Below are 14451 nucleotides of genomic sequence, written 5' to 3'. Positions count from 1 at the left end.
ACGTCTCAGCTGTTTCCATGTCGTTCCCAGTTAATCACGCACACCTGACAGTTATCTCGAAATCAAGCCTTGCCTGTACTTTTGCCGTGGAAAGACTGGTAACGTACCCGACCGTTTGACCAAGATTAGAGCCTGCTCCTTTGGTGCTCACGTCTGAGTGCACCTGTGTATTACTCTGCTTGCCTTGCCTTAAGTTACGTAATAAAGACTGTCACCTCTTAAACCACCAACCTGTCCACGCTGTGCATGTGGGTCTGATATCTGCAAAAGCCTGACAAGTAAAGCAGCAGTCCTTTTTTTTCACAAAACATTTGTAGTCAGAACTGCCCATATGTTTTTTAACCAATGTTTATTTACCAAGTTTAAATCTGCCAACTCACAAAATCTTCAACATCTTCATGGCTGAGCTTTATAGAACATGTAAAATGTAATATTATCTATCAGCATAGAAACATAAAACAATGGCCTAATTATTTGAAAACAAGTTGCTAAGAGCTACAGACTGTTTTCCCTCGGATCAGGATGACCGATGAATCAGAAACAACAGTGCATCCTGGAACACTGTGGGTTCACCTCTAGCTTGGTTAAATAAATGATTTAAATAAATGATTCTTACGTTGATTAATGTTAACAATGTGGGTCTCATTGTGTGTCAAAACACGACCGCAATCCTTCAAGAGTTACAAATATGTGCCGATGTTGCGCTCAAAATGCTCTTGGGCGTTTTATTGTGAAAGTCCGGCGACTGGCCCCGCCCCCGGTTTCCCTTTTTCTTATTTCGCTTTGAAAGTGGAGAAAAGGAGAATGAGTAAATCAGTGTATCGCAAATGTGTTTTACCGATTACGGAAGCGAAACACAGCATAAAAAGACGTTATTCAATTTTCATTTTACACATGAATAATGAATTGCACTTACCATTAAAGCTCCTTCAGTCAATGAGTGAGACTATGTCAGTAAGAAGTCATTTCCCAGTATCAATGTGCAGGTAACTATTATTTTTTCTGTCCAGAATCTTTTGGTTTAAAAACCATTAAACTCATTACTGTTTCCACTAACTAGGTAGAATGTGATGCAAACCATCTCATCACTAATGTTGAAGGCAAAAGACCAGGGTCAGTGCATGATTCCAGAATCTTCAGGGAGTCATCACTATGTCACACGTTTCAACAGGGTATGTTGTAATTCACGCAAGTTCATGTTTTTACTGTATTGTTTCAAAATTTAAATTGTAACATTAATGTTCAGATAAATTCCTAACCTTATGTGATGGCGGCAGGTTTAGTTCCGGTTGGGGTTTTGTTTTGATAGGGTCAGTTCCGGTTGGGGCCGAGTTTTGATTGTTGGGATTGTTTTCACCTGTTATGAGTGAGTATTTATTCCCTCAGTTTTGCCCCCAGTCCCTCGTCGGATCGTCGTCATTACCACAGGATCGCCGACCAGTCTGTTCGTGAAAGTTATAAGACATCGACGAGTCTTCCGTGAGTTTTGTTTCGACCTGATTCGCTATGTGACCTGTGATCACGGTTGTCAGTGTGTTTTGTCACGGAGCCTTTTTGGATTGTTGTTGGTGGGATTTATTAGTTTGATTATCTGTGATCTGGATGCCGAATGCCCAGGACCGTATAAAGAAGATCGCACAGGCGAACGTTTAATTGGGAAGTCATCATTTACTTCATCTGCCTGCAGTCCGTCTAGTGATTAATAACGTTTCCCTCTTTCCTCCTTAGCGGAGACGCGGAGGTGTGGACGTACTCGCGCAGCTCTTTTGGTTTTGTAAACCGTGAAATAAATTTTGTTTTAAAAGAAACGAGTCGATTCTGCTGACTACTCTTGGAGCCATCATTCGAGCGTGACCCGCTCGCTAAGTAAATTGTGACACCTTAAGGCGATGCTTCAGTAGTTCAATTTCGAGTGTAGCCTTTTTCAAATGGCCAGTCTCTTCTATATTTTCACATGTCCCAGACTGTGTGCATTCTGGAGGGTCCAATAAAACCATCTGTCCATCAGTGACTGCAAGACCATGCAACACATAAGATCACTGTGAAACAAAGTCACAGTACTACAACATTGTAGAAGCCAATGCAGCATATGCATTTGTAGCAATCCACGTCTGGACTGAGGTAACCTGACCTACATGTGAACTTAACTCCCTCCTTTGAAGAACCCCTACGTCCTTTTCAGTCCCCAGAGATAAGGGACCCTGAATCTTTCTCCACAACAGGAGACTGGCTTCTATCACCACAGGCACCAATTGACGCCAACGTCTCAAAGGTCCATATCAAAGAACCATGAGTCCACTTTGTTGATCTACCTGTAAATCACACAGGATTCCACCTCTGCTTATCATGCCAAAAGGAGAGGCTGTCACATTTATCACCGAGAAGCTGTCTCTCCCAGAACTGGGACCACCAGCCATAAAATGTGGAATGTGCTCATCAAAGAGAACGAGAGACTTCATTTGGAAACAGGTTCTGGTTCAGATGCACCAGAACTTTCAACTTCCATGAAACTGATGTCATCGTATTCTGTGGACAAAATGTTTTAGTTTGATATTAGATTGGTTTCTGTGTGATGTTCAATGCCTGATCTATAGATTTGCCAGGAAATTCCTAAAGTTACAAAGGGACTTCAACTCATCACCATGCTCTCCTTTGTGTGTAGACACAAAGTTGAAATAGAGAGACTCACCTCCTTTACTTCTTTTAATCTGTGCAACATACACACGGACTATTTCCACCAGCTACAATTCGGTATCCTCATTATTGTATCACATTTTTAAGTGTTACAATTGTTTAATTAGTAATGTCCAGATTAAGTCATTTATAATTTGATTTTGCTTGCATTTATTATTCGTGTATGTTTTAGTGTTTACTGGGTGTTACATAAGACAAGACCAGGCATCATGAATAACATTTAATTTGTTACAGCATTGTAAGGGACCACATATAAGACCTTAATATTCTATGCATTTAATATTGCTGTTTAACCATCCTGACTTCTCTGCTTATTTGAGTGTCAAAGTGATCATTACATGTTTATTGTGTTATGGTGTGATGGAACTTTTATCTTGATGAAAAGAGAAGAGCTTAGTTATCCAGATTTAGGAGCGATCCAAATCAAATAGTTTGATTCCTGATCTAAAGAGGTGGAACTCTTCACCACTGGTTGAAGTCATTTCTCCGCCCTGCAGTGACCACTGCCCCAGAGGTATTTAAACCAGTGACACCCAAGGCAAAACGGATTTCCCTCTATCTTCAAACTTCTTTCACTTTTTCTTTTTGCGTCGCATTACTTTTCTTTAATTTTCCTTTGTTAATTTTGTAAACCTAAGTTAAACTTAGAAACACGAACGAACAACGATTTTTGTAACGTTAGAAAGTCATCAAGAAACTCTGCGAAACTGAAATTATTACAACCAGTCCTTAATTGACTCGCTATTTGTGATCGAACCAATTAAATTAGATTCCAGCCCATTTCCCTTTTGGGCTAGTTTAAACAGCGCTGACGCTTGGAAACACCTTGGAAAGTCCAGCCTGGCTGACTGTTACTTCGCTGAACCTGAGCCGTCATCATCAACGGGCGACGATTCCTGGCCCAGAGGCCGTGGCACCTGGACCAGAGAGGGCACGCCTGCTCAACCAATCGGTAACGGGAGACGCTGCACAGCGGCTACAGCTCCAAACTAAGGCAAGACGAACATCTCTAATCCTCTGAGAAGTCTGGTGTTTCTCAAAGCGCTAAAATTGAACATTACAAATTGATTAATTATCCTTAGATTTGAATTAGTTAGAGACAAATACTCTTTTCTCTTGATCAAAGCCATCACACACTCAGGTCTTGACCATTCTTTGGGTTTCACTCATTGATTCATTCACTGTTCATCATTTCATTCTGATCGTTCTCTCATTTTCTATTCTGTTTATTTGAGTATTTCCATATTATGTTATTCATATATCCAGTAGTGTTAGATTAATAAAACGTTAAAAGGAATCTGGTTTTGTGTGCATTGTTCTTCAGATTTAAACAGAGGTCACTGAACCGCGACAAGAATTCACGGCATAAGAGACTGATTTGGTTTTATCACAAGAAAGTGGTTATTGTTGTTCATGAGTGGTAACTCATTGAATTGATATCTGGCTTTGACTAGATTAATACAAGCGTGGTTTCAGCTTTAAAACAAACCTGGTGCCCCAACTTCGAGGTATATTAATGTTTTGCATTAATATCAAACTATTAATAATTTGAATCCGCTACACATTTAAATAAAATAAGCCTGCATCATACTGTTAGGGGGATTCAAATATCCTAGTGACAGAGACAGTGGTTCATTTGAAGTCCTAAGAAATAATGAAAATTAGTACTACGGTGGTAAACTTACATTTCACTAAGTTACTCCTGTCGTGGGAGGTGGTGTGTGATGAAGTGCCCCAGGAATGCCCTCAACCACTGGTCACCCTTTATTCAGGGACAGAACCAGCTCCTCAGATGGGGTGAGGGGAGGTGGTGGTTATTTTTTGCCAACTCTCTTTCCTTCGCCGATGCAGCTGTGTTGCTTTTTTTTAATAATAATCGGCTTAAATTCCTCATACGGCAGCATTAAAACCTCCAACTCCGCCTCTGTGAAATATGCTGCCCTTTTATTTTCGCTTCGGTTTCCATGATGACTCGTGACTTCCGTGATCCATTGACAGCGTCTTTATATATACACCGTGCACGTGCGTTACCTCTTTGTTACCGACAGGAGGTAGATTAACCTGACTCTTCTCAGGTGTTTTGGAACCGACATCCTCATGGTGAGCAGGTTCTGGGTTAATCAGAGAGTTCAGGGTTCAGCAGAAGGTTAATCAACCCTGCTTTCTGGAACACACCCCAGGAGCTCACGTGCCACAGTTGGGCCGTTTCCTCTATTAGACAGTTACAGGCTGATTTCCACACAAACCACTAGATGGCGGTGTTTGACCACAGACAAATAATGAGACATAACAATTAGTGAATGCAACACAATGTTGGGGCAGAACAAATCATTATAAGGAAACACATGTAATTCTCCATTACACCTGCAAAAGAAATGTTAAGAAAAATATTAGTGATTGAATTAAAAACATTTGTCTGCGTGAGCAAATTATGCTCATACTTAGAAACACACATGACCAAGAATTCACACACAAGGTGCTGCGAACGTCTTGTACTACATCACACACTCACCAGGGATTCATACAGGATCTGTAGTAACATTAACACAGCTGATGTTTCTGTTTCACAATGAGTCAAAGTTCAACAAACATTTGTTTGTGACGAACTCAGAGAAACAGACGTTGGTGGGAAAGCACAAAAGAGGAGGATGAGGAAGTTTAGAGCTGGAGACGAGACATGAGGAGAGAAAACAGGCCTTCAAGTTTTGGTTCCAGTTCAAACTGGAACCAAAGGAGGATTCAGGACACAGAGAAATAGATGGAATGAGAAAGAGAGTTTGTGTCCATCAGAGGAGAAGCAACGTGAGGGAGCCTCCCAGGAAAGAATCCCTCCAGCAGATAAATCAACATGGAAAAGCAGCAACAGCTTCAGCTGATGGATGAATGTGACCAGGATCTTCAGCCTGAGAGAGAAGTAGGAACAGCTGAGCCCAGCTGGGAGTCACTCATGTCACACTGATGGACACTTAGACCAAAGCAGGATGAAGAGAAAGAGCAGCTGGAAACTGGGTCAGAACACGCTTCTGACATGATTCAACTGTGTCAGAGGAAAGTGAATCAGAAACACTCTGAACCAGACGTGGTGAGATTTTATTACATTATTATTTCAGTACATACAGAATGTGGAGGTTCATCATGTGACTCTGAATCTATTATGACTCATGTTACATCATGGTGATTGTTATAATATAATCACAGTTCAAAGTAATAGACATTTCTATATTGTGATTATAACGTGATTATTTATTGTTAAAGGTAAATAAAGAACTTTAATGTGAGGCTGATCCGCTCTCTTCTACTAGAGGGAAAGAAAATGATCAGAAACATTCAATCAACAGTTTTCATTCAACCATCATCAGTGAACATCTGGAAGCTTCTCGCTCATTCAGCTCAGTGATTCTTCTCTGATGTTGCAGTTTGTCATTTGTTGAACTGAAACATCCTGTCAGAACGTCAAGCGGCGGACCCACATGCACGGCACGGACAGGCTGAGATGAGTAGCAATAGGAATTTATTCCAACTCAGTGTCGATGTCAGGCAGGGTCATACACGGACAGTTCATACAGCGCATACAGGAGGAGGCAGAACCGGTGTCAGGGACAGGCAAGGGTCGTACACGAGAGACTGATTTACAATACCAGGTAGTCAGGCGTAGAATCGTGGTCAGGCAGGCAGACAGGGTCGGTAACAGGCAAGAGCAGAAGACCAGGGCAGACAAGGACTAGGCAGGCTCGGATTCAGAGGGTAAAAACAAGATACACGGTGCACGACGGGTCCAGCTGAAAGTGGCGATAACACGCAACACGAGCAAACAATCTGGCGGTTTGCTAGAGTGAGAGGTGGTGCTTAAATATACTGAACTGATTACTGATGACGTGCAGGTGTGGATAATGACCGGTAATGGCAGGGAACAGCTGTGGAGTGATTATGGCAGGAAGTCCTTCAAAATAAAACCAGAGATCCGAACCAACGCACGACAGACAGGAAGAACTTCAAAATAAAACCAGGGAACCAGACACTACCGAATGTAAGGAACTTAAAAAAAGGAACAGGACCAGAGACTGTGACACATCCGGATATTCACTGGAAAACAACTTCACAACAAGTCATGAACATTTGATCCTGGAATAATCAGAGCTTCCATCTTTAAAGGGCGGAGGAGGAAGAAGTTCACAAGGAATCATTTAGAACTGGTTCAGAAAGAAACTGGTTTATTAACATGAATCTGAAAACGAGACAGAGATGAACAAACTGAACTATGTTCAACTGTGACAACGTTTCTCTGACAGGATCAAACTTTCACTACGACACATCACACAGAGACACTGAGGAACCAGGAGAACAGAACATGAACCCAAACCCAGGATAAAGAGGTTCAGTGAATGTGGTGTTGAAGGTGTGAAGGTGGATCAGTTTGTCAGAGGAGACTCTGTAGAAGGACAGAGAACCAGCAGGACAGTCCACATACACTGATACTCTGTGAGACACAGAGGAGGAGATGAGTGTTACCATGTTATTGTGTTTGACACAGTAACCATCATCAGAGCAGAACAGACTCCAGGACTGATCATTGAATCCAAACCAACAGTCTTTACTGTTTCCTTCCCTCCTTATTCCTCTGTAACTCACTGATACATAAACTCTTCCTCTCCACTCAACCTCCCAGTAACAGCGACCAGTCAGACCATTACTACACAGCAGCTGAGGACCAAAGTAAAATCTGTCTGGATGATCAGGATATGACTGATCCTCCTCCACACGTGTCACCTTCCTGTTGTTGTCAGACAGCTGTAGGTTCTCATTCACTGTGTTTGTGTCAATGATGAGTTGACAGAAATCTGATGGAGAGAACAAGACACAATCCAGCTGCAGTTATTGATCTATCATCAGTTTGATGATGACTCATGACAGTTTGAAGATGGTTGAATGTTGCTGATCTCAGTACAAACACACTTACACTTGCTCAGAGCTGGTCTCAAGTATTGGACTCCACCAGGCTCCACCCTGAAAGGAGGAGGGGGTCAGAGACATGCAGACATGGACATTACATGGCTCTCACACACATTGTTGTAGGATTGTGTTCAGATGGAGGCTTGTATGTAGGGATGGACATTCAGCAACAACTAAGGACTTGGGTCCTTATCTTGGAATCTACGGAGCAGGAGGTGACGTGGAGAAAAGCTTTGACTTCAATTTTGGTGTCAGACACCTGCTTTCAGTCTCACTTTGTCACCACCAAACTAATGTGACACCACAGGAAGCAAGGTCTGAATGTGTTTATTATCACACACTCCAAGGTTGGGTTCTAAGTTCATAAAGCTCCACATCCCTACTTGCTCCTCCATCAGACACTGTGTGTAGTTGTGTCCATACCTGAGAGTGTCCAGTCTCCAGTGTGAATCCTTGACTCCAGCAGACAGCAGCTCCACTCCTGAGTCTCCTGGATGATTGTAGCTCAGGTCCAGCTCTCTCAGATGGGAGGGGTTGGAGCTCAGAGCTGAGGCCAGAGAGACACAAGCTTCCTCTGAGAGCAGACAGCCTGACAGCCTGAACACACACAATGTTAAAGCACACTTACATACTACAGTTTGGATTAGAGGCACATTTGATCATCTACAGTGGAGAGAAACACTAAGAACTGTTTAATAGGTTCCTGCTTAAAATGTGATCTGACACTGACAAACCTGGTGAAGAACCAACAAAACAAAGATGCAGAAGTTTAAACCATTTCATGTCTCATTTAATATATGTGATTAAAGAGTGACTAAAGAGTAAAACTCTTCTGAAAGATGAAGATGTGGGTTAAGATGAAAATGAAACTATTCAGTGTCTCATGGTTTCGTCATGACTTTCTCTCAGATTTTTCAACAACTTTTCTTCTTTACTGTGATTCATTGGTTTGTTCCATGTCATCTTGGTGAAGACAGAACCAACAATATGATCCTGACTGAAATCTTCCTGTCTAAACTGATAAACACCAGTGAACTTCAGGCTTCGTCACCAGCAGAGGACAGACGCGCTGACTCCACACATGCTTTAGTGTGGACCAAAGTGTCTCCATAGGATCCAAGCTGTCAGTGACCTTTGACCTTCTTCACTCCTCTGGAACAGCTGTGCTTCCTGCTGCAGGTGGTTCTGTGATGCTGCTAGGATTCATTTCCTCTTCTCTGCTCCTCCTCCAATCAAACATCATCCACTGTCTGTGGTGTTTGATGATCATTAATGAGCTTCACTCAACTATTTAGTTCTGTGTGTCCTGTTCTGAAACTGCTGCTGATTCTCTCCTTCTTCTATTTGCTCCAAGCAGATTTTCTGTAGCTGCTTACGATTATAAGATTCTTCATTTAGTCTCAGTCAGTCTCAATTACTTCCTTCCTTTCAGTCATTGAACAGTTGAATGTAATTAGTCCTGAAGGTGATTTGACCTCATAATAAACCTGCTACAGTTCACATAAGTTCACACAGAACTAAAACATGGAGTCTGACCTCAGAGTCTCCAGTCGACAGTGACGACTCTCCAGAAAACCACACAGATGCTTCACTCCTGAATCCTGCAGGTTGTTGTTACTCAGGTCCAGTTGTTTTAGATGTGACAGGTTGGATTTCAGAGCTGAGACCAGAGAATCACAGCTGATCTCTGACAAACTGCAGAGACTCAATCTGAATAAAAAAAAACACGTGGATCAAAGCAATAATAATGAGGCAGATTTGTCCTGACACTGATGTTTAGTCTAAAATGAGCAGAGTGACTTTGTGCTTGTGTTGTTGTGTCGTCATGATCTCAGCTTCTACACATCATCCACATGTCAGCACAACATTCATACACCTGTTGATGTCAGCACTGATTCACAAGCTGCTGCTGGAACCAGTAGAAAACCAGACGTGTTGGAACAAAGACTTCATCTGGTTCCTTTCATTTATCGTCTTCTCTCTAAATCTGAACTATTCTGTATCGTCTGATGGGAAAATGTTCAGACTAATGTTTGGATCAAACTCCAAACTGACCATTACTGATGAAGTAACTCATCTTTAGAACTGATCCCAGTCAGATGGATGTTCTCTCCTCTGGTTCTACATTGAACCTAGAACCTTCTGTAGCAACATGTCTGCAGCCTCATATTCATGCTCCTGTTTCTGTTACAAACACCAAGACCAGACAGGACAGAACCCAAAAGCAGTAACAGGCGAGGATGGCAGAATACAAAACGATATATTTATTATACTACACAAAACCAAGGGTCACTACAGAGTAGGCAAAAGGTACATAAACTAAACTGAGGCGCACTGCGAAGCAGGGCCAAACAAACTAGGCAGAGGAATAATACAAAACAGAAGTCACTACCAAACAAAACTAGGACACAATAGGGCGCTGCACTGAGTAGCCAAATTAGAAGTAACAGGGCTGTTCACGATCCAAACTAAACACAAAACCAACCGTCATTCAGGAAGCCAGATGCAAACTGAGAGTCCACCATAACACACTGACAACTGGAGGAGTCTCCATCCTCCACTTAAATAGTCCCCAGGTTAATGATGTTCCCGGAAGGAAACAGTTACTCAGTGCCGCCCTCCGAGGTTGGGAGGAGACTCACAACAGAGCCCCTCCCCCAACGGTCGTCCCCCGGCGACCTAGGAGGGTTCCGCAGGATGGTTCCGATGAAAGTCCCTGATGAGACCCTTGTCCAAGATGAACCTCTGCGCCACCCACTGCCGGTGTTCGGGGCCATAGCCCTCCCACTCCACCAGGTACTGGAGCCCCCTGCCTCGCCGTCTGGAGTGCAACAGCTCCCGCACCGTATAAGCCAGACCCCCGTCGATCACCCGGGCGGGCGGAGGGCGGTCGGAGGTGGGCGCTAGATCACAGTCTACCACCGGCTTCAAACAGGATACATGGAAGACAGGATGAACGCGCAGGGAGGGAGGGAGGGCCAGTCTCATCGCCGCGGGGTTGACCACCCTGGTCACCTCAAATGGTCCAATGAACCTGGGTGCCAATTTCCGCTTAGCCCCCTTCAGGTGCAGGTTCGAGGTGGAAAGCCAGACCTTGTCCCCTACTCGATACTCCGGAGCCGGGGACCGACGGCGGTTAGCCCATATGGCCGCTCTCGTCTGGCCCCGGAGAAGGAAGTCGCGGGTCCTGGTCCAAACCGCCTTGCACCGCCGGATGAAGGCTCCCACCGACCCGTCCAGCCCCTGGACCTGCTGAGAAGGAAACAACGGGGGCTGATAGCCATAGCCAGCCTCAAAAGGGGAACATCCCAGCACCTGGGAAGGAAGAGTATTGTGAGCGTATTCGACCCAAGGAAGCTGCCGGACCCAAGACGCCGGCCTGGTGGACGACATACACCGCAGCATAGTCTCCACGTCCTGATTCTTGCGCTCCGTCTGTCCGTTGGTTTGAGGATGGAAACCAGACGACAAGCTGGCGGAGACACCCAGCGCTGCACAAAAATCCCGCCAAACAGCAGCGACAAACTGCGGACCGCGATCAGACAGAATGTCCTCTGGAATGCCATGTACACGGAACACATGGACAATTAGTAGCTCCGCCGTCTCCTTGGCCGTGGGCAACTTGGTCAGAGGAACGAGGTGGATGAGCTTGGAGAAGCGATCCACAATGGTAAGTATGACGGTCTTACCCTCAGACGGTGGCAAACCTGACACAAAGTCAATCGAGATGTGTGACCACGGCCGGTATGGCACTGGCAGTGGACGCAACAACCCTGCGGGTGCGCGATGTGGCGTCTTGTTCCTCGCGCACACGCCGCACGCTGCCACATAACGTCGAACGTCCAGTCTCATTGAAGGCCACCAGTAACGCTGCAAGACCAGCGCCAGCGTCCGGGACCCCCCCGGATGACATGCCAGCCGCGAATCATGGCCCCAGCGTAGAACCTGGGTGCGCAGAGGAGGCGGGACAAACAAGCAACGAGGAGGACAGCCAGTAGGAATGGGCACAGAGTGTTTGTAGGACCTCACCCTCGTCTCAAGGTCCCAGGTAACCGCGGCCACTGTCAGCGGGCGCAGGATACGGTCCTCCTCTGCTCTCGGCTCCTCCTCTGTGACCTCCTCAAACGTCCGAGACAGAGCATCTGGCTTCCCGTTTTGGGAGCCGGGCCTATACGATAGGGTGAAATTGAACCGAGCAAAAAACAAAGCCCACCTGGACTGTCTCGCGTTAAGCCGCCTGGCCGTCTTGATATATTCCAGGTTCCTGTGGTCCGTCCAAACCATAAAAGGTTGTTCTGCCCCCTCCAACCAATGTCTCCACTCCTCCAACGCCAGCTTAACTGCTAGCAGCTCCCGGTTGCCTACGTCATAGTTCCTCTCTGCGCAGTTCAGTTTGCGTGAGAAGAATGCACATGGATGCACCTTACCATCCTGTTCGCTGCGTTGTGACAGTACGGCCCCCACTCCGGTGCTGGAGGCATCCGTCTCCACTATGAATTGCCTCTGAGGATCAAGGAGACAGAGGATGGGCGCAGACGTAAATCGGGACTTCAGTAGCTCAAAGGCTCCCTTCGCGGTCGCCGACCAAACGAATGGAGCCTTCGATGAGGTGAGGGCATGAAGAAGAGCCGCCACCTTGCTGAAGTTCCTTATGAAACGCCTGTAAAAATTGGCAAACCCCAGAAACCGCTGCAGCTGCTTACGATCCCTCGGCTCCGGCCAATCTGTCACAGCCGCCACTTTTCCTGGATCCATCGCCAGCTTCCCTGGTTCCAAGCAAAACCCTAAGAACGAAGTCTTAGCTGTGTGAAATTCAAATTTCTCAGCCTTCACAAATAGCTGGTTTTCCAAGAGTCTCATCAAAACTGCTCTCACGTGCACCTCATGTTGTCGCGGGTCTTTGGAAAAAATGAGAATATCATCTAAATAGACAAAGACAAACCTGTTGACCATGTCCCGCAGGACATCATTTACAAGGGCCTGAAAAACCGCAGGTGCGTTTGTCAAACCAAAAGGCATGACCAAATACTCGTAATGCCCCGTGGGAGTATTAAATGCCGTCTTCCACTCATCCCCCTCCCTTATTCGGACAAGATGATAGGCGTTACGCAAGTCCAACTTAGTAAAAATAGTAGCACCCTCTAAAAGTTCAAACGCGGATGCAATGAGGGGAAGTGGATAGCGGTTACGTACAGTAATCTTATTAAGGCCCCTATAGTCTATGCAGGGACGGAGACCGCCATCCTTCTTCCCTACAAAAAAGAACCCCGCTCCCGCGGGTGATGACGACGGACGGATGAGCCCCGTGCGAAGCGCCTCCGCGATGTACTGGTCCATAGCCTCCCGCTCCGGTTTAGTCAGTGAGAAGATTCTTCCCCTCGGCGGCGTGGAACCCGGTAGGAGGTCAATCGCACAGTCATATGGACGATGAGGCGGAAGCGAAGTAGCGCGAGCCTTATCAAAGACGGCCCCCACGTCATGGTAACATGCAGGAACCCGGGTTAAGTCGATCTCTGCATTAGTTTCAACCTCAGGCTCCTTAATGATCCGCCCCGCCGCCCGCAAACAATTAGCCAAACAGAAAGAACTCCACCCCACAATTCTCCCCGCTGCCCAGTCAATGTGTGGGTTGTGTGTCCGTAACCACGGCATGCCCAGCAGAAAAGGTACCTCCTTACAATCATAAACATGGAGAGAAAGTTCCTCCCTGTGATTTCCCGACACAGTCAAGCTCACCGGCGCCGTGCGATGGGTGATGCGGTGAATGACCTGTTTGTCCAGCGCTTGGACCACCACGGGGTCCTGTACTGGAATCAGCCTGAGCCCCAGCTCCTGAGCAAATTGCCTGTCTATGAAGCTTACCTCAGCTCCGGAATCCACAAACACAGGAAGCTCTCGCGCCGACAGAGGTCCTGACAGAGTGGCTGGAAACAATGGTTTGGAGAGGGAGATTAAATTCACGGTGAAGCTCGTCAGCGCCTCTCCACCGACTGACGAGCGTTGCCGTTTAACGCGCACTGGTTAGCGCGATGACCCGGACCCCCACAGTACAAACACAGTCCGGAGTTGAAACGACGCTGTCTCTCCTCCGTCGATAAGTGACCTCGTCCGATCTCCATTGGCTCCTCCCTTTCTGTCATGAGAGCGCCCTGGAGAGAAGCCCCCGGCACCTGGCGGGTGGGCGGGGACGGATGACGTGGACGTGACGTAGGGAATTCCCCCGCGTCAGCTGCAGCTTGGGCCCCTGCGCTCGTCGCTCGTCTTCCTGGAATGAACGGCTGAACCTGCCCGGTTCCGCTGTGGTGTGAAAACCCGGCTGCCGATGGAAGTCGGCTGACGCTGCGACGGAGCGCTCCCCGCTCCGCCTCGCGTTGAGCGAAACGCTGGCCGATCGCTACCGCCAGCGCCACAAGATCTCTCAGTCTATCCGGAAGTACGTGCCCCGCCAACTCATCTTTGATCTCCTCCGCGAGACCGTCATAAAAACGATCGCACAAGGTCTCTTGTCTCCAATCCAACCCGGCCGCCAGCGTGCGGAACTGTACCACGTGATCCGTTAATGAGGAACATCCTTGAAACAGGTGGAACAGTTTGGCTGCCGCCACTCGGCGATGCGCGACGGGGTTAAACAGGGAAGTGAGTTCCTCTGCGAATCCCTCGAAAGTGGCGACACAGGCTGAGTTGTTCTCGTATTCCGCCGCACCCCACTCTAGCGCTTTTCCTCCTAGCAGCGAGATGCAGTACGCCACCTTCTCCCCTTCGGATCGGAACAGCCCCGCTTCTACTCTAAATTTTAGCCGCAACGCG

The 14451-nt window shown here is 46.5% G+C and overlaps 2 protein-coding genes across 11 annotated transcripts in view; both read right to left on the bottom strand.

Moving 5' to 3' along the window:
* Nucleotides 1-14451, bottom strand: part of LOC114846394 (NACHT, LRR and PYD domains-containing protein 12-like) — an 89491-nt gene that overhangs the window by 68085 nt on the left and 6955 nt on the right. The gene's annotated exons all lie outside the window — the stretch shown is intronic.
* Nucleotides 5747-14451, bottom strand: part of LOC114858710 (NACHT, LRR and PYD domains-containing protein 12-like) — a 351989-nt gene continuing 343284 nt past the window's right edge. For all 8 annotated transcript variants that reach the window (XM_055504733.1, XM_055504731.1, XM_055504732.1 and 5 more), the window contains one exon: nucleotides 5747-7532. In XM_055504733.1, the coding sequence (XP_055360708.1) occupies nucleotides 6997-7532 (536 nt within the window). In that variant the 3' untranslated portion in view covers nucleotides 5747-6996. The remainder of the gene's footprint in view (nucleotides 7533-14451) is intronic.

This window comes from Betta splendens, chromosome 19 (assembly GCF_900634795.4).
Source record: "Betta splendens chromosome 19, fBetSpl5.4, whole genome shotgun sequence".
NCBI lineage: Eukaryota > Metazoa > Chordata > Actinopteri > Anabantiformes > Osphronemidae > Betta > Betta splendens.
Note: the sequence above shows the minus strand (reverse complement) of the source record. Positions and strands in the feature narration are given on the sequence as shown.